This window comes from Pagrus pagrus, assembly GCF_965226575.1.
Source record: "Pagrus pagrus genome assembly, chromosome: 5".
Taxonomy (NCBI): Eukaryota; Metazoa; Chordata; class Actinopteri; order Spariformes; family Sparidae; genus Pagrus; species Pagrus pagrus.
Genome location: NC_140189.1, coordinates 19,536,247 through 19,556,392, shown reverse-complemented (window position 1 = coordinate 19,556,392; position 20,146 = coordinate 19,536,247). Strand labels below are relative to the sequence as shown.

The following is a 20,146-nucleotide window of genomic DNA, read 5'->3' as shown; positions in this document are numbered from 1 at the left end:
GTCTTACAAAAATATGAGTTCATGTGACTCCAAATCAATACTGAAACCCCTGGTTGATAAATCAGTAATATAAATTCAAGTTCATTTTTGCACACTGTTCACTGTGGCAGTGCCCTCTAAAGGCAGAGAGAAAAAGAGCTGAGGACTGCAGCTAAAAAAGTGATTTGTTGCTTGTTTGGTGGAAATATGTAGCTATAACTTCTTCTTACACACTTTGTCACCAAAACCTCTTTAATATAGTTGCAAATGGAAGTCATTGTCAACATTGCTGCCTTTTTAATATTGTATATATATGTATACACTTGCTGTACTGATATAGTGTGCTAACCCCAAGAAGTGGGTCTAGTCTGTGCACATGCTTTGCATTGTTTTTCTGAAAATAACACAATCTCTGTGCCAACTTAAAACTAATATGATTGTATTTAACACTGTCATCACATCTGGCTGGTAAATAACTGCTGAGATAGTGACCTATAGAAAGGATCGGTAGAAAAATAGATGAAGGCATGACAAAGAGCAATACATATGTGACACATTTTTATTGGCATTGTTGTTTCAGACATCATGTGCTCAAACTCACTTATCCAATATTAGAGAAACACAATAATAAAATAAAATATGAGGTTCTTTTAAAACAGTATTTTCAAGTTTTTTGGAGATGTTTGTTGTTACACACACACACACATCAGTATATCAGTAAACGTATTGATTTATAGTGACTGTGCCTGTCCTGTTACTTGTGGACTAACAGTATGATGTTATTTACCCTGCATCAAAAATACAATACAAACATTTTAATAGATAATTTTAGATTTAGGTAATACTCATAAGAATAAAAAAAAAAAAAAAAGGCTCACGCTTTTGTGTTTTCAACTATTAACTCAAGAATCAAATATCTATCCACTAAGCAGCAGAACAAGCAGCAGCAGCAGCAAATAAACAACAACCAAAGAAATGCTGTCTTCAGTTGCAATGTGAAAACTCAAATAACATTACAGACTAACATTAGACACCCCTTTATACACTGTGTATTTAAAACCCAACAGGCTCCAGAAAGGCGGCCTCTATCCTCTATTTCAGGACCTTTTCCCCCCTGTTGGGGGTAGGTTGGGGGGATGTTTGTGGTAATAGTCTGGTGGGGTGGGATTGGGGCTCGCATTCATCCCTGTAGGGACATAATACATACTCTCCAGGTAGCTCTGGTCCAATGGTGGATGGTTCAGGGGTTCTGGCTTAGATGCCTGACCAGAGGGACTCCTGTAGCTGACACCAGACCCGCTTGGGTGCATTGTTGGTGCGGCAGAGGCCTCAGGATATCTGGGTGGCTGGGGCTGAGCCTGGGGATGGGCTGGGGGAGGAGGAGGAGCTGCATAGGGCATGTACTGCGCAGCAGGGGCATACATGTTGGGGTTGTGGAGAGATGGGTAGGGGGCTGCTGAAGGAGGATACAGGCCTGAATGTGACATTGCCTGCTGCGGGATGAGCACCTCCACATATTGGCCAGTCTCTGGGTCAAACAACATTTTCCTCAGTGGCTGCACAGGCACTTCAATATAAAAATACTTCCCTGTCTCAGGATCCAAGAGCACTCTGCGAGGTGTCTGTCCATAGCTACTTTCTGAGTACAAACTGGAGCCGTCACCCCCATATTCAGAGCCATAGGAAGGCCCCAGGCTTTGAGGGCCACACAGGTACTGGGGATCCATAGGAGGAAGACCAGGAGAGTGGCTGTGGCCAGAATCGCTGTAAGGAGCCCCAGCCATGCCTGGTGGCTGTTGCTGTGGGGATCTGTGGATGGGGGGTCGTCGGGAGTCGATATGCTGAGGTGGCTGCAGTGGGCGGTCAGCAGGGCAGGCCTGCATGAATGAGGGGTGGGGAGGGCAGGGAGGGGGCTGGTGGGGAGCGCAGGGAGGGGGCTGGTGGAGAGGCTGGTACATGGCTGGTGGCTGACTTGGACCAAGAGGACTTGATTTGGGAGAGCCGGGCTGGTAGCTCATCTGCTGAGGGTCAGGTCTGCACTGGTGGGGACGGAGAGGTGGTTGAGCCACTGGGTAGGGTAGTGCCTGGCCTGGGGAGTGTGAAGGGGCAGGAGGGGTGAGGGTATGGGGGCTGCGGTGATGATGAGGAGGAGTGATACCAGGGTGGGAAGGGCAGCCAGCTGTGCAGGAGCAGGGAGGAGGGCGGGAAGAGGGTTGATAGCGATTTGATCTCCTGGTGGTCAGATCTGGGAGCATGAGGGGACTGAAGCTCTCTCTTTCATCATAGCTTGGGGGGTCATCTGAGGCATAAAAACGCAGATCATCTGTCCTCTGGGAGCGCTCGCTGGAGAATGATCTGCGGTATGGCTGCTGTGTGTATCCTGGCACTTGTGTTGTGGAAACAGCAGCAGGTTGTTTTATATTGGTTGAAGTAACTGGCATAGCTTGTTCATGAGGGTATGCCATCCTGGGATGTTGTGGATGGCTGTCTGGTTCTGTAACAGCTGGCTGGCTTGGCTGGTTGGGTCCAGCTGAGGGTGGACCATGGACTTGGTTTGCCTTTTGGTCAGAAAATGGACCTGGAACTGAGGTTAAACCTGAGCCAGTGGCTGAAGTTGGTGCTGTAGCTAAGGTTGTGGGCCTCTGCATATGACTAGAGCTCTGAGGTAAGACCTCTGGCTGTGGCTGTTGAGCTCTGTCATGAGATGGCTCTGTCTCTGATGGTGCTGTCGACTGGTTCGACAGATTGGAGATGGTAGTTGCTGTTGTTTTGCAAGGTGGAGGTTTAAGGCTGGATACTGCAGATACAGCTAGCTTTCTTGTATAGTTTGATGTCGATGTTGACTCATTTGAGATCTTTCTATAGATTGTCGGTGAGGACACTACAATTGTTTGAGGCCTCTCCTCACCTTGTTGTTTTACAGTTGATGTCATTGCTGAAGGTCTCTGAGCTTCATTTGGCATTGCTCCTAAATCTGCAGGTTTAAATTTGCAGCTTGGTTTTGGAGGCACAGCTGGCTTTTGAGAATTCTTAGCTATAGATTTAACTTCAATGGTTTGAGGCCTGTTGTTTCCTGTAGAGTTTGTGGGCATATCTTGTTTCTGTACTTCTTTAGACAGTGACTTAACCTCAATCGGCTGTGGTCTGAATCTCCTTATTGCAGGGGACCTTGGGGGGAAAGTTGGATCTAGTCTTTTTACTGCTTCAAAATCTCCTACTTCTTTCTTTTTGGTCGGAGGTGGTGTTTGCTCCAGCGTATTCCTTAGTGGAGAGGCACTTTTTTGCCTTGCTGTATCTTTTACGGGAGGCTTATTGCTAACCCCTCCTTCTTCTCTGCTGGTCTTTGGAAGGTTGTCTTTGTTGTCAGACACTGCTGAGGGGCTAGATGTGGTGGATGAGGATGAGAATGTCCGCTCTCTATGAGACTCAATCCGACCTTCATCTGAAGGAGCAGTGGTCTGAAGAGGGATCTCCAGGCAGTTCACATGTTTACGGGGAACTCCTTTACCTCCAGCTGCATTCTGGTTGTCACCCACCACTGCTCCAATGTCAGCCTGATAGCCTTTCTCCTTTAATAACATGGAAACTGAGTGGCCACTGCTCCCTTGGGTACTGCCAGGGGTAGTGGGCCCCGGTGAAGGTGAAGCAGCTGGAGCTTGGGGTGAAGCGGGAATAACTTCCTGAGTTGCAGATGTCTTGGTATTGCTGGATCCATCCCTTATTAACACTACAGCAGTTGACACCTCTCTTTCCTTACTGGGCAGTTTGGGGAGGCTTCCAAGCATAGGAGGTTTTCTGTCTGTTCTGACCACTACAGGTTTGTCCTCATTGTCTGGCACTTTCTGCATTTCTGTCACCGTCTCTTGTGTTTCTGTTGCTATATTTAGATCTTGTTGACATGATTTGGCAACTGTGTCCCCTGTTGTGTAATTCTGCAAGGACTGCGATTCTCTGCTTAACTCTGTGACATGCTTCGATGAAGCCAGTGGTTTGTCACCAAGGTTCTCTGAGTCTCTTGTGCTGGACAACATCTTATTTTTGTCTTCTTTCCAGCAAACAGCTTTGTATTCTATTTGCATTGGCTGTGGACGAGATGGAGGATTTCCTTTGCTCTGAAGAGGTGGAGACATAGTTAGCATCTTTGAGTCATTTGCCTCCTCTTTTTGTGCCTCTTTCCTCTCCACCCTGGACTCCTCTTCCCTCTCTTCTCTCCTCTCCTCCCTCCTTATCTCTTGCCTAATCTCCCTCTCCTCTTCTGCTATGACCTCTTCCCTCTTCTCCTCTTTTATTTCTTCCCTCCTTTCCTCATTTAAATGTTCCCTCCTTTCCTCATTTAAATTTTCCATCCTTTCCTCATTGGCATTTGATGTCATTACAGCACTAGTTGCCTTGAAGGACAGATTATATGTATTTTTTACAAGTCGCCTCACGTCCCTTACTTTGTGAATGGGGACCTTGACCTGATTATTACCATTTCCTTCCTCTTCCTCTGTTTTCTCACCTACACCGGTCTCTTCCCTTTCCTCCCTTTCTCTGGAAGACAAGTCTGGCGAAGAAGCCAAAGGTTTGTTTTCTGCCTCAGGTGTGAGACACACGTTCAGGGAGGCTTTCTTTTTCTCCACAGCTTTGAGTGTAATCTCCTGGGTTTTTGTTGTGTAGGCACCCTTGTCACTCTGCTTCAGTTGTTTATGGTCCTCTGTGTTTTCACATTCCTGGTCTCTATTTGTCGCCCTGGCCTGTATGCTGCTGGCTCCGGTGGCAGAAGGAGCGCCTGTGTTCCCAGCAGTGGCATTTGCTGAGTCACCAGCCTCCCATGTTTTACTGTCATCTGCTCGTTGTACTCCACTTGACTGTTTACTATCAAATGGCAATTTCAGTTCTGATCTCATCTCAGATCTTGATGAAGTTGCATTCCTGCTTTGAGAATCAGCCTCTTCACTCTCAGTCTGTGAAAAATTAACACTTCTACTGCTGCTGGATGAACCCGGCCTGTTACTGGATCTCAGGCCAAAGCTTTTTGTTGGCTTGGCTTCATCCTTTGTACTTGGTTCTCCTCTCATAGAAACACCTTCAGATGAAAGACTATAATCTGACTGAAGACTGGAACTTAGATTATATGCGTCAGGTTTTGGGGACTCTGTAAGTGGTGCTACTGCACTCTCTGTTGGCGGACTGTTTTCCTCAAAAGTGGGGCTCACTTCTTCTGCGGCCTGCTCATCAGGTTGTTTATCAACACTTTGCATTTTCTTGGACAACACACTCTTGATTAGACAAGTGGCCATCTTGGTTTTAGTGCATGTTTCATCCAAAGAAGCAGATTTCTGGAGTTTGGATTTTCTTTCATGTTGCTGACTGGGCTCAGGGCTGCGCTCACATGTGTAGCATTCTTGCATTGCTGCTGGTGTACTGTGTTGTCTCACATATGTCTCTCTCGAGTGACCCTCAAGAGAGGGGCTTTCCATCATCACTGGTAACCCGGGACTACTATTTTCGCTGCTCTCATCCTGTTTACCTTCAGCATGATCCTTTCTCTTCAGCTGGATCTGTCTCTTTGGCACTCCTCTTCTCGCCTTCCTGGAGTCCTCTCTTTCCACGGCCACATCTACACACTCAAAGCTGCCTAGCTCATAGCGCCTTGATGGATCTAGGCCATCTGAGTAGTATGCAGATGGTTGCTGGAAGGAGAGTTCATCATTGTCCAGCTTTGGAGCAGAACCCTTGAAGTCAGCATAGGCTAGCCAGGCAGCGTTGACCCCAGCTGGGCTCTCCTGGGTAGATGATTGAGAGATGTTGGTAGATGAACGGTGGCTTGAGTTGTACATATCAAGGTAATCTACTTCAGGGCTTGATAGGCTACGGAAAGCCGAGTCTGTGAACCACTTCACCTCATTGTCTGCCTCATCAAGCTCACTTCCCATGCTGGAGCTGGAACTCCGGCAGGACCTGTTTACAGCCACGCGTCCAGATGAACTGTTCTTGTTGTGGGGTGCAGGAGGTTGAAGCCGTCTGCCAGAACCACCACCCCTGGTGTCTTGTTGGGAAGCAAATCTGAGCAGACTCTGTTGTTGCTGTAGCTGTCTGGTCGCAAGCAAGCTCTCTGAACAGGAATGCACTGTTGGCAGTCCCTGACGGGTCTCTCTGCTTGTGGGAGCTGCTCTGCGACACACAGGCCCTTTTCTATTCCTGGCATTGAATGACAGCTCAACCTGTTCCCCTCTGTAACTGGCGTCCCCCTGCCACCCCTTCCCCTTTTCAGGAAGCTGCTCCTCCCTCTTTCTCTCTCTCTCCATCTCTCTATCCATTTCTCTATTCATTTGCCTCTCCCTACCTACCACCCTTTCCTCCTCCAGCTGCATTTCCCTCTCCATCTCCAATTGCGTTCCTAGCCTGACCCATTGGGCCTGGCTATTATTGTCAACCGGGGCGACATTGGGGCTTTCCCTATTTGTCACTGCTTTCTTTAAATTACCACTCGGTGACGATGCTACAACCCGAGTCGGGCTATGGCTTCTGTTCTGCCAGTGTCTGTATGGCTTCTCAGGGGCTAAGATGTGGACAGGTGTAAACCTGGTGAGAGGCGGAGAGGGAGTCCGCCTTCTGTTTGCATGGTGGGCCATGTCCTCTGTAAACCTCTCTCTGTTTTCACGTCTAACAGTGTTTGACAGCTGTCTGCTGGTGTGCTCACGTGTACAAGTGGATTTTAATGAGCTGCTGCTTTCAGAAGCCCGGGAGTAGTTAGTGAATTGAGGCTGTGGGTTTTCTGGTCTCTGCACAGGTGATTTAGATGGGGCCCTCTGGACAAGAGAAATGCTTGGACTTGTGTCCTTGGAGACAAGAGGATTAGGTGAAGGAGATTTTAGTTCAGTGGTAGAATTATTATTATTATCAGGGTTTTCTTTCTGATAAAAGGTTGGACTAATGGCTTGTTTTTCTTCAGGGGAAGACACTACGCTTGAGTTATCCTGAAGGTTTGCTTCCTTTGGTGGTGCTTCTCTCTCTGTGCTTTGTTGTTTCAATGAACTGTCTACGTTTTCCTCAGCTAAGAAAGGTGAAATAGACAAAGATGAATCAACCACCACCACTGGTGACCTGCTATTGATTTCAGTTACAACTGATTTGTCTCCCCTGTCTAATTCAAATGAGGGTGACACACGCTCTTTTGCCAAATGTGTTTCTGTAATATTACCTGAATCCCCCACAACTTCAGGTGTATTTCGAAGAGGAGGAGTAGGCTGTATATACTGAGGGCTGTACTCTGGGCAGAGGTTTACTGGTGAACACTGAGGAGACCTTAGCTCAAGAGATGGGGCAACAGGTGATGGTTCCTTACTTCTGAACTGAGGTGAGGGACTTCGATATTTGTCGGATAATGGGGATTGATATCTTGGCTCAGGTGATGGAGTGTGATGCTTTGGCTGAGGTGAAGGTGTTTGGTACCTGGGCTGATGTGACACAGTTATTTCAGGCTGCAGGACGGAGGTCGGGAAGACTAATATATGAGGGGAATCTCGTGGTGTACCAGTGGAGCAGCTCCGTATACTGTCCTTGCTTGGGGTAGCGCTTCTTGCATCAGGGGACACAAGTGGCCTATCAGGCACCGGGGAGGAGAGACGAGAGAGCTCAGGAAATGGTGGACTGTCCCTGTCCTCCGGCTGAACAACAGAGTAAGCAATCCCTGTGATATGAGGGGATGAAGTGAGGCTTCTTGATGTGGCAGAGTCAAAGCGAGGCTCTAAGAGAGGGGAGGCTGACTCCGCTTCAGAAGGCCGCTCCCTCCTACTGACCTCAGGTGAGGATGCTGTAATCCTGATTTCAGGCGAGGGAGCAGTATATCTGTGTTGAATGGGAGAGCAGTCCCTTGTAACTTCAGGTGATGGAGATAAACTATAACTTGCCACAGGTGAAGACACTTTGGTCTCGACTTCAGGTGAAATACGTCTTATTTTATGTGAGAGGCCAGGAGAGGGAGTTCTTGTCCCAGCTGTAACTGGAGAAGCAGCACTGAGTAGGCCTGGTGAGGGAGCTGTGCAACTTAATTCAGATAACACACTGCTACCGTCCAGCTCAGGAGATGTTGCTATTGAAACGACAGGTGATGGAGGTGTGTATCGTGGGGCAGGTGTAGACCCAGCACTGCCAGGTTCAACTGATAACCTTGCACCCTGGCTCTCTGGAGTAGTTGTTGTGTCTCTTTCTGCAGTGGACAGATCTGAAATCAGCTCAGGGGTGCGGGTAGAGTCTTGTATATCAGGTGTGGAGCCTCTGCTAAAGAGATCAGGAAGGGAGATCCTCCCTCTGAGCTCTGGAAAAGGAGATGATGCTTGAGTATCAGGGGAGTAGGGCCTATTCTTCAGCTCAGGGGTAACAGGTGTTTCTCTTGACTGGGATGGTAACTCTGCACTATTGGATGAAGGTAAGGGAGATGAAAGGATGGCTCCAGATTCTGTAAAATCTGAAGAAGAATCTTTCGATGTTGGCTGAGGTGAAGGACTGTTCCTTGGCTCAGGTGAGACTTGTGCAACCCTGGACTCAGGTAAAGATTGGGTGCTCACTGATTCAGAAGAGGACGAGCTGACACAGTTCCTCGTCTCAGGGGAGGGACTTGGAGTTAAAGACTGATGTGAGGGGCTGTTGTGTCTATTTATGAAAGTAGGAGTGATTCTCCTTTGATCAGCTTCTGAATGTTCCAGTTTAGTGTTAGGTGGTGATGGGGAATATCTTTTTTCAACTGAGGAAGAAGATAAGGATGACACTGTTCTCTCTGGAGTCAGGGTAAAGGGGCTTTTATGTCCAGGAGACGGGGTCCTTTGACAAGTTTTAAAGACTTCAGATGACGGGCTAGCTGTACTAAGCTGAGGTACAGGTGATCTGCTTCTTGGTTCTAAATTTGGGCGACTGTCCTCAGAAACATCTGGCTGCCCTGAGCTCAGTCCCTCGCCCTCTGGCTGCCTCCTCTCTGAGGACCTGCTCTGCAACGGGGGGCTGTAAAGCCTTTCTCTTGAATCTTCAAATCCCTCCTCTCCTTCACTGGAGCCTGGTGCAGTGTGGTAAGAGCCCGAGGAGTCGTTTGGGTCATCCACAAGGGGTGATGCAGCAGCTGTCCCGTCCACCTCCCTCTGGGAACGGACAAAAGCCCCTACAGCAGGGCTGCTTGAGAGCGCAGATGATTCACAGTCGTCTCCAAAAATATCACACAGGCAGGTAGTCTCAGAAATTGCACTGCGCTGACTAGGGACGTTGATGATGTCAAAGATTTCAACGTGGTTGGGGGTGCCGTCACGATGGCACAGGGAAAAGGTGCGGGGTGCACTGCGCAGAAAGGAGTAGCTATCCCCCTGGAGAGTCCAGCTGTCCATCGCTCGTCCACAAGCTCCAAATTCTCACTGCGGCCACTCCAGTATGCTCCTCTAGTCTGCTCTGGGCTCTGTTCCTGGACTGGAAATGAGATATGGTCACCTGGAGGGTGTGCAGCTCATTCATTTATATCACCAGTAACACTGATGAATATCACTCTGCAAAGCTTATTAATAGCAGACATAGAGGCTAGAGCATTGTGCATTCTTCCTGTTTTGTTAGCTTGCCAACAGCAAATGTTTCTTTTAACCCTTAAATGTTCTGAGAATACTGTACACAGATAAATCTCCAAAAGGGGTTCGGATCATAAATATACCTCTGTCACTGTGCCTTAAAAAGCAGTAGCAAGCAACTTGAAATCCATAAGACAATATACAAATATTCACTTTAAGCTGACAGAAAATATTCAGTGGACACGAGGAATTTAGTATATCTCTACATGTGCGTAAAAAATGAAAAATGAAATTTCAGTTTGTATCCAGTGACAATATTTACATTATCTTTGCCATATACACGCCCTTTATCTAAACTTTCTATATTGCCTTGATGTTAGACTGACTAGAGAAAGAGAGCTCGCTCCACGTGCAAAGACAGAGAGAGAATGAATTGATACTGTACCTTTGGCCAATGATGAGGCTTTCCCAAGGGCACTGAGTTCCTGAGTTCCTGTGTTGCAATATCTGAACTGTCGCTCAAAACCAAACCGAATCCAGGACTGAGCCGCTCCGCACAGCTCAGTCTGGCAGTGCCACACTGGCTAGACAACTTCAGAATGCAAAAGACATTGCCATGCCTCAGACTTGAACAAAAAAAGCAAAGAGGGGCATCTTGCTCAGACCCGTTACATCCTCTAATGCGCCCATCTCTATTACTGCCCCTCCCTTCCGAGCTGGCTTCTGGGAAACTGCTTACCGAGTCCAACCTGAATCTTTTTTCTTCTCCAGGCTGGGGTTTGGTTGGACGTTGGCTTTCCTGTGTGAGCTGGGCTAGGGTGTAGCGCAGGGGGCGGGTGGGTTTATAGTTAGCAGCAGGTGCTGATCCAGCCAGGATGGATGAGTGCGCCTGGAATCTGACACTTACAGCCAGCTCAGTCACAGGGCTCCTCTATATATAGACCCATACTATCAGGGCCAGATAGCCTTAGCTTTAGCTGTTTGCCTGGGTGGGAAAGAAAGGAATAATAGAGAGCTTGAAGCAAGCCAAAGCATTGCCCCCCTTACTGCTTGATGGGTAAGATGGGAGATAGTTACACTCACCATTAAGGGTGAGTTAATGTATGCTTGCGTGCGTGTATGTGTTTGTGTATGTCAGAATGCTAAGGTGTAGCTGGGGTACCACAGGTCAAAGGTGGACACAGACCACCCAACTCTGACAGGTCACATGCAAAACTCCTGTGCACTGTGTCCTAGTTAGCATCACTTGCATAAAATCTGTGAGGTGCTATCACATGTTCTCAGTCACGTTTTTTCTCTTAATGTCAAGATATTTCATTTTCCAGGGACCACCACAGCCAATGGAAGATGATCAGTTTCCAATTCATGTTTAAGCTTGGCTGTCATACGGCGACACATGACAAACCTTTGATCGAAACTGTAAAAAAAACGAAAGGGATCATGTCATTACACTGTACTATCACTTCTACAATCTCAGCACCCTCTAAATCACATTAAGGCTGTCTGGGCATGTTTGATGGCAGTGAGTTTGATAAGCCCTCTGTCCCTAACCTAATACCTCATGAGATTACCATTCATTCTCAGCTATTAAGTCATTCAGGGCAAGCTAATGGAAAATCTGTGATTGCAGCCCTGACAGAGCGTTGCATAATGCAGGGAGGGTATATTATATTTGTCGTATCAAAGTGTTGAGAGACGGCTTTCAACACTGAAAAGTCAACAATCTGTTATATGTATGGCATCATACATATGTAATTTGGCCCCTTTTTCTGACTGAAGTGTGGCAAGCCAAAATGGGAACCGTGTCCTTGACCTTGTACAATATGGCTATACACAGAGCTATAAACGGACAGGTATCTTTTATTACACCATTAATTCTGCATAAACTAATTATTGTTTATAGAGTAATGACTACAGACTCCAGATCCCCTTTCGAAGCTATCCTGTAAATGATTTCATATTTCATTGGAGCCTCTAATGGCATGAAGCATCATCCCTCTGAATTCTAAGCAGGCTGTAATGAGAGGATGTATGATACGATTGTAACTCATACAGTATACTGGCATACATGTGAAATATGGTAAGTTTTAGTTTTATTTATAAGTTTTAAAGGTTGTAAAGGACAACATGCATGCATGTGTAAATGCCTGTGTGTGTGCTGGATGTGAGATAGGGTTCAGTTAGTGTACAGAAGTGCTGATAAATTTGAACCTCTGTGGTTATGGCGGCACAGTAGTCTGGAGGAGGACTCAGGGGGAAAGAATGCTGAGCACCTCAGCAATGGGGAGCTTTAGCCTACATCACTGATAGATTAGTCACACGAGCCTGCTTAAGTCTACAGACCTCACCCACCCTCACTCTCAGCAATGCGACACGCCGATAGGCCACACATAAACAATATGCTGCGTGGGTATCTATATGTGGACAAACATATGATAAACTTCCAAAACAGGGGGGGCGCGGCAGAGAGGCTGATGTTCAGTGTCCACTTGTTGAGCAAATGTCAAACGCCGTCAGCCGCAGCACTTTCTTATGTGTGACTGTGAATAAACATGACTTACTTTTTTTAAATTTAATTATGGCTACTTTTTCTGCCTGTGCTCTATCTGTGGGATATGATGATAATCGGGGGTCAAGTCTCATGATCAGTTATTCAAGTGAGAGTAAACAGTCAGAATATAAACATAGGATCACATTTCAAATCCGTCTCTTTTGAACTGACCTAGTTGCTCTTTAAGAATGTGATTACTGTGCATGGCCGAGCTCTATACAGGCCACATTTCTAATATTAGTTTAGTTTATTATATTAGTTTACTTTTTTGGTAGTCAGTGATGGACAATTTTGAAGCACTCGCCCTCTACATGAATATTGCTACTCTATACTTTCAGAGGGAAATGTACTTTTTACTCCAGTACATAGATTTAATAGCTGCACTTACTGGTTACCTTTCACATTACCTTTACTTACAAAACATATAAGTGTCTTAAAAAAATATGATGCATTGCCACAGATGTGCTGTATCTCAGTAAAGTCACAGGCGATGGGACTCGGGCTTTCTGAGTGGCAGGGATGAAATATAAGTGCCACCAGCACACAGAAACAAAACATTTACAAACCTTGGTTAAAATATAACTCCACCAGAGGAAGCTGCATATAATCTGATAAAATAATAATAATAATAATAATAATAAGCTGCTTCAGGAACTCAATCACGACAAGGCTCGTGCTTTTACACAGGGCTTTTTTTCACTTTCTTGGGATGAAAAGGCAATAATAGAAAATTTGGACGGCAGGGGAAATGAGAAAAAGAAGATGGAACCAGGTAAACAAACAAAACTCCTGATAATTTGCAAATAGCTTAAAATGCAATGCACTGCATGCCTTGTTGCACACAGTGAACCAAGGATACAATGGAACAAACAGGGCTTTCCCAAAATAATCACACTAACCTCTGTGCAGACCAAACCCGTCATTCTCACAGTTCATGAGTAGCATCGCAGGGCGTGTAGGAGATGGCGGCATCCTGGACATGCAGTCCCATAGGCTACAGCCACATGACAAATAGCTCTGTTCTCCCTCGACACCATTCAAACAAGCAAAGAGCATGAGATTATGACAATATTAACAACATTGACCTGTTGGTGTATTTGGTGGAATATATATTTTAAAAAAAAAGAGATTTGGCCCTTTCCTTTCACGGAAAACCATCGAGTAAACGTATGTTTTCAGCAAATCTGTGCTTTTCCAAAGGTTTTATTTATTTCTGAACTGATAAAGCTTTTCAGGGTTTTATGGTGATGACTCAATGAATTGGTCATCAGTAAAATTATCAAATAAATGCATTCGTCTTACCTGGAGGATTATTACCCAATCATACAACTCCCAACTCCTTTCCAGTAGATTCCTCCAGTTCTCGAGAGTTAGCTCCTCACAGTTTGGGTTTGCAACAGGTCAACTCGCCCAAGTGCAGAGTGAGAAATTAATGAGATAAACAACACAGCAATAAACAATGAGATGCATTATACTTACAAGTTTCTCATATTTGTTGAATATATTTCCTTTGTATTTTTTATTTTTGTTTGCAACTATGTGTTTGTAAGATGTAAGATTAAATAACTGTTGTTATCATGCCATGTTCTCCCCTGCAGTGCATCACACAGCTTTTGTTTTGGTGTGGTTTATTTTGGTGCACAGCTACTCCTTGTGTTTTTAGTTGTGCAAGCCTAAGCCATCATCTCCAGCAGCTGGATGTGTCGATTAACTCAGTGGATCCTTGACTCCAAAGCCACATGATGACAGACAATGTTGATTTATGTTGTTTTTTGTTGTGTAGTGTTATGAAGTCCTATTTTTGGGGATCTATTTTACCGATGGTTTGTATCTTCTTTTAGCTTAGAGTATATAAAATAGTTAAAAATAGCTATACCTTGATTAACTTTAACAATAAAATGCAGTTTATATGCATCATATGCACCATGACAATGATCGGTATCCTTACTGTGCCACCACTTAAAACGCCCTTTTGCAGGAGGGAAATCTGACTCGAGTGAAATTCCTCAGGCTGTTCTTCAATGTCGCAGAGAAACCGACTTTTATTGTGAAATGTCCAGTTAACGCAGAATGCGACACAGGAAGATCCGCATTACGACTGCTGGTGAAGTGTTGCCATAACAGGCAAGTGGCTAACGCTAATGTCGGCTAACTAATTAGCAGGAGAGGTGAGTAGCGTTTATTTAAACATATCTTATGATTCAGTCAAACCGGCGGTAGATGTTTTAAATGTTGGAGTAAAACAAAGTGGTAAAGACAGGCAGGTTGTCAGTCTCCTCTGAAATTATTTGGGCCTTGTCAGTCAGCAGCTGGCTAACGTCAGCTAGCTAAGTAGCTGCTAGCAATGGCGAGCTCTCGTAGCTAGCCAGCCTCTGTGATACCGTTTGTTTATGTTAGCTGTGAGACAGCTTAATTTTCTAAATGACTGCATCCAGCCAACATAAATGGTTATCACTTTGAGACACTTGACTTGTATCATTATTATTGTGTAAAAATGAATACGAAACGTGGTATTTCAATATTAAAAGAGAAATGGAGCTTGCGTTAATGTTTGTTAGCTCTGTGACGGTAGCTGCTAGCTGTTAGGTGGACATTTTCTGTATTCGTTAGAGCAAAGCTGTAATCATCAGTGATTTGATGTTTTTCCTACACGAAATTATAGAATCTGGAAGCAAACTAGCTGCTAAAACAAAACCAATAATTAACATTTCCTTTCGTCACCTGCTGATGAAATTATACTTTAGTCTGGTTGAGACTCTAGGGTCATTTAACGTTAGTAAACACCAGGCCGCAGAGTACACTGTGAGCCTGCGTTTAATATAGTTAAGGCCTGGCTAGTTAGCAGTGCTACACCAGGCCAAACTTTTAACAAACAGGGCAGTACGAGGTGGGTTCGTCTTTCTTCTCTCGATTAAAAATGAGGCCTGCCAGCTGTCAAAGGTCTTTGAAACCATTGTACCTCAACGATTGGCCTGTCATGTTCAAGAGGCAGCTGTGTGGCAATCAGGAGGCCATTGTTTTTGTGACATGTAAACAATGGTGATCTATCCAACACATCCACAGTGTTAATTTGTAGGATTTTGTTGAATCCACTGCAACAAACAACAAAGAGCTGCAAATGAGAAAGTAACAAAAACTTGTATTTTTCAAGAGTCATTTTTTGGACATAATTCAACTTAAAAATGTTTTGTTTTTTAAAAGAAAAAAAGGTTTGTTTGACTTTGTATTTAAGTGAAGAAAAAACAGTTTAAATGATCAGTTGATCAACTGTAAATTGATCTCCAACTATTTCAGAATTGTTTGTTTATTTAATGTTAAAGTAGTGTAACTCTCATTACCCCTTTCCAGTTCCTCAAATGTACAGACTTGCAGCTTTTCTTTGTCTTATGTCATTTTATGGGTAAAAAAAATGTTGCGCCTTCGGCTTTAGGAAAATATATTTTCCACCCCTACCTAACATTTAAAATGAAACGATTCAGTGAGAAAATACGATTCTACAATGAAAATAACTGTTTGTTGCTGATCTAAAAAATAAAAACAAAGTCAACCATTATATTGCTATCAAACACTTCTAAAAATCTAATTTTGTTTGAGCTGTATTAATAGCTCACTTGCTTTGACCCGTGTTTTTTGTATTCTTCTGTTTTTTATTTATTTATCTTTCACTTACACTCTAGGTGTTTTGTTGTGTGTGTGAGTGTTCCAGTCTGAACCATGGAACAGTGTGCATGTGTTGAGCGGGAGCTGGAGAAAGTGCTCCATCGCTTCGTAATGTACGGCCACCAGTCTGAGGAGAGGCTAGACGAGCTCCTGCGCAGTGTCTGTGAGATACGAGGACAGCTAGTTGCCTTTGGTAAGAAAACACCATGGAGATGTAATATTTAACTTCTTCTTTCCTTCTAAATGTCTTGTTATATTTCAAACATGCTATATCATAACTCTATTTTTGTAAACGTGCACTGTGAAGACTCCTTTTTCTCTCTTGCAGGAGTACAAGATGCAGACTTATCAGTCCTATCTCAGACCATGGCACAGTGTTGTAAGAATATTAAAGAAACAGTGCAGATGCTAGCCTCCCGACATAAGGACATCCATGGCAGTGTGTCAAAAGTGGGCAAAGCCATTGACAGGGTAAGGACAGGCAGCACATTTGTTTAACTTTTTAACATGTGGCATCAAATACTTCACCTTTTTGTTTTGTTTCTCTGCAGAATTTTGATGCAGAGATCAGTGCTGTGGTGGCAGAGACAGTGTGGGACACCCCGGAAAGACAGAAATACTTGAGTGAGACGATTGTGGAGCACCTGTACAGACAAGGGATGCTCAGTGTAGCAGAGGATCTGTGCCAGGTGAGTAACTCTGATAGTTAAAATAATGTTTTTGGTGTAAACCTGGCTTGAATGGCTTTAAGATGATTCCTTTCTGAAATGTATTAAAGCATCATTATGGGGCTTTGTTGTGAAAATTCATTGAAGAAATTCTAATAATTCAAAAATGCCTTTTTTAGGAGTCCGGTGTAGTTATAGATATGAGTATGAAGCAGCCTTTCCTGGAGCTGAACAGAATCCTTGAAGCTTTGAGGATGCAGGACCTCCGGCCAGCACTAGAGTATGTGTTGTTTTTCTTTTTTTACCGTCATCTGTGTCCAGACACTCATCATCTTTATAAAGAGAATACAATAACTTGATTATTTTCACTCATTGGAAGAGATGGAGATGTACATTTTACCTGCTTTAGGTTAAAATGTGCTAGAAACGTAAAAGGAAAATAAATGCCATGGTTTCATTGTTTCTAAAATGTATAAGCTACTGTCTGTCTACTCCATCTGGCTCAGACTCCTCAAACTTTTGCGAACTCTCTGGCCACTTCTATAGAGCCCAAATATGCATGAAAACTCCCTCTAGGGTGTTGTTTGCTATATTGAAAATGTTGACCGAGCTGACTTATTTATGTCTGTTCCCTCTTAGGTGGGCTGTAACGAATCGGCAGCGCCTTTTGGACCTGAACAGCAGTCTAGAATTCAAGTTGCACCGCTTGTACTTCATCAGCCTGCTCAGTGGGGGAATCGGCAACCAAATGGAGGCCCTGCAGTATGCCAGGCACTTCCAGCCCTTCGCCTCTCAGCACCAGAGAGGTACAGTGTAGATAGCGTCATTTTGACATTCTTGAGGCTTAACTTGAGTTGTGATTCCCTTTTTTTTCTTAAACTTGATAGAAATCGTGGCTCTGACTCTTGGGAAAAGGCCCTACAACATTTCAGAAGTTGTATAAAAGAAACCAAGAAGGAGTAGTGTTCATAATTATTTGAGACCTACCTCAAAATACTCATGCAGTGTTATTTCACGCATGTCACTTTTTGTCTTTGCAGATATCCAGATCCTGATGGGCAGTCTCGTGTACCTGCGTCACGGCATTGAGAACTCTCCATACCGCAGTCTGCTGGAGACAAATCAGTGGGCCGAGATCTGTAACATCTTCACCAGGGATGCCTGTGCTTTACTGGGCCTCTCTGTAGAGTCTCCGCTCAGTGTTAGGTTAGTAAACCTTGAATAACAAGCTACACCACCTATTGTAACTGGATCTGTGTATGTTCTGTAAATGGATCTGTGAATTCTTGTTTCATATTGAACTTTTTGAAAAGGACCCCAGGAAGACTAGCCTGGCGTTTGTGCGTCGGCTAATGGGGATCCTTAATAAACAATAAACCTCGTATCTGTTTTCCTAAAAAATCTATGCATTTGTACCAAAATTGAGACTTAAGTTAAAAAAAAAATTAATTGGTACTAGACTTTCTTTTTTTCAGATCAAGTTTAAACACTGCCATTTCATTATCATCACTGTGTTGTCTTAAATCAACCTTTGGGCTCTGTGCAGTTTTGCTTCAGGCTGTATGGCCCTGCCAGTGTTGATGAACATCAAGCAGGTGATAGAGCAGAGACAATGCAGCGGAGTCTGGACGCACAAGGATGAGCTGCCTGTAAGTCCCTATGCGTTGGCACCTAATCCTCCTTTTCACTCTTTTCCACCATTTGGTTGATTCACATCATGTCTGTCCTTGCAGATTGAAATCGACCTTGGGAAGAAGTGCTGGTACCACTCTGTGTTCGCCTGCCCGATCCTCAGGCAGCAGACCTCAGAGAGCAATCCACCCATGAAACTCATCTGTGGCCACGTCATCTCTAGAGATGCCCTCAACAAACTGACTAATGCTGGGAAGTAAGTCATCAATGCAGCCTATTTTGTTGATATGTGCATGGTAGGATAAGTATGTGTGAGTAGAAATGTTCATATATTGTTATCTTTAATCACAACATTCAATTCTTACATTCTCATTTGTGGTGAGTTATCGCCTTTTCATATTAACTCTTATGTTTTCATTATTTCAACTGGATGTTAATTTAACAAGCAAGACTGCTGCCAAAAACGAGAGCTACAGTATTTTTGATCATCACACCTGGAGGACGGATAGCAAACATTGAATACATGTTCATTGACTACAGCTGTAAACTTGTCCGAACGTTAATGTTAGCTTCTCCAGCAGTTAGCAGCTTTTCAGTTACAGTGTTTTATGGATGATTTTGAATTAAGACAGGGTCGGTGCCATAACTTAGGAGATTCTTCAGATTGGATGGTTCTGTAAAGATAAGATAGGATCGGAGCCATGTTTCTGTAATACCAAAAAAATGTCAACTGTTATCTTAAAGCAACATTATGTAACTTTTTCCTCTAAAAACAACAGCTTCAAAATCATGTTGGTGGTGCAGTAACCCTTTTCACACAGAGACTTCGGATTATCTTATTATGTTTCTGCACTATGTAACTTCAGTGAGAAGGTAGGATCACAGCGTCAAATTGTTACAGACCTGGGATTTGTATGTACGACAGTTGTGTTGGACCCCAGTGAAAACAAGTGATATATTAGCACACTAACATCCTGTTTCTGTCTCATCCTCAGGTTGAAATGTCCGTACTGCCCCATGGAGCAGAATCCGTCACATGCCAAGCAGATCTACTTTTGATACCGCACGCTCTCCTCATGAGTATGGATGAAGTTCCCTGGAGCTGTTTGCGTTTCCAGGACCATTTTGTTCTGGCCCTTTTTCCTCTGTCCCTGGCCTCTTGGCCTCTTGGCCTGTTATTGTAAGCATTAAGGTTTTATCCCAGTGCTCCTCTGGACAGCCTCGGCCATCCTGCAACCCACCTCGGACCCTCCAACTTTTGCCTAGTATACAGAGTCCAGCGGGGATGGTCCTACTACAACCTGCGGTAGATTGAGGAGTCTGTCAGTAATGAGAACATCCTCGCGAAGAAGCACCTCTGAAAAAGGATCATTCATTGAAACTCATTTGCAAATGCCTGCAGAGTTATAGGCTTATCTTTTTAAAGTATGTAATACTTTATAGTGTTTGTTTTCTCGGCTTTATCGACTGTTTGAGTTGGATGACTGCTTCTTTTTTTCTTTTTTCCTTTTTTGTGACAGAAGCAGCTGAATGATTACGAATGTGTGAGTGTGGGTAAATGGTATATAGATAGACAGTTTCTGATTTCAGGATTGGTAATAAACTTCTATTATACATGAGAAAAACCACAGAGTAACAAACTGTGTTTAAGGTTTATTATTCGCTGGTGAAGGGAACTGTGGAGGTCTATCTTACATTGAACTCTAGATTGGGACCCCATCACTCCTCCATAATGTAATTAAGGCCTCACGTAGCTTGAAAGTCACTGTCGGCTGATGTGTGCGTTTGATCAGTAGAACAATTAACTCATCAACTGGTGGGTGGATCAGCTTTTTTTCCCCCCTTTTTTTGTGACTTACTGCACCAGCAAGATTTTCCTCATTGTAGAAGCCATTTGTCTTGTTCTATGTATGTATTTAACAAACAATGACAAAAAGGAAACAAAAAATATATACTACTGTGAAATGTGCTTTGTTTCTATTTTTCATTGCAACCGCCACAACGGCTCATGTAAGATAGTAAATTAAACTGAACAGCAAAATGCATAATCGACACTACTGCTGCGTAACTTTCCGAACTAACGATTAGACAGTACAGTTGTGCCATCGCCTCACTCTTGCCCCCCCGCA

The 20,146-nt window shown here is 44.2% G+C and overlaps 2 protein-coding genes across 3 annotated transcripts; one reads left to right on the top strand and one right to left on the bottom strand.

Annotated features, from left to right (window-relative positions):
- Positions 1 to 520: 520 nt before the first annotated feature.
- Positions 521 to 10,276, bottom strand: LOC311257554 (uncharacterized protein). The gene is made up of 2 exons (XM_084353232.1): positions 9,952 to 10,276; positions 521 to 9,414 (listed from the first exon to the last, which is right to left on the bottom strand). The coding sequence occupies exon 2, from the start codon at positions 9,333 to 9,335 to the stop codon at positions 1,077 to 1,079; it is 8,259 nt and encodes a 2,752-aa protein (XP_084209358.1). The 5' UTR covers positions 9,336 to 9,414; positions 9,952 to 10,276; the 3' UTR covers positions 521 to 1,076.
- A 3,832-nt stretch (positions 10,277 to 14,108) lies between these two features.
- On the top strand, positions 14,109 to 19,986 carry rmnd5b (required for meiotic nuclear division 5 homolog B). 2 transcript variants are annotated; one of them, XM_084353291.1, is made up of 10 exons: positions 14,109 to 14,225; positions 15,764 to 15,910; positions 16,046 to 16,188; positions 16,269 to 16,406; positions 16,565 to 16,665; positions 17,025 to 17,191; positions 17,426 to 17,591; positions 17,932 to 18,034; positions 18,119 to 18,273; positions 19,013 to 19,986. In XM_084353291.1, exons 2-10 carry the CDS (start codon positions 15,772 to 15,774, stop codon positions 19,074 to 19,076), a joined length of 1,176 nt encoding a protein of 391 aa, XP_084209417.1. In that variant the 5' UTR covers positions 14,109 to 14,225; positions 15,764 to 15,771; the 3' UTR covers positions 19,077 to 19,986. The 2 variants fall into 2 exon arrangements, with proteins under 2 accessions (XP_084209417.1, XP_084209416.1); XM_084353290.1 differs by having other exon boundaries at positions 14,111 to 14,225; positions 15,735 to 15,910.
- Positions 19,987 to 20,146: the final 160 nt, after the last annotated feature.

Bases quoted from the DNA above. Each gene is read 5' to 3' on its own strand.
- LOC311257554 (XM_084353232.1), bottom strand. From the start codon at position 9,335: ATGGACAGCTGGACTCTCCAGGGGGATAGCTACTCCTTTCTGCGCAGT.
- rmnd5b (XM_084353291.1), top strand. From the start codon at position 15,772: ATGGAACAGTGTGCATGTGTTGAGCGGGAGCTGGAGAAAGTGCTCCAT. The intron at 15,911-16,045 runs GTAAGAAAACAC...TCTCTCTTGCAG, and splicing joins AGGACAGCTAGTTGCCTTTG to GAGTACAAGATGCAGACTTA. The intron at 16,189-16,268 runs GTAAGGACAGGC...GTTTCTCTGCAG, and splicing joins TGGGCAAAGCCATTGACAGG to AATTTTGATGCAGAGATCAG.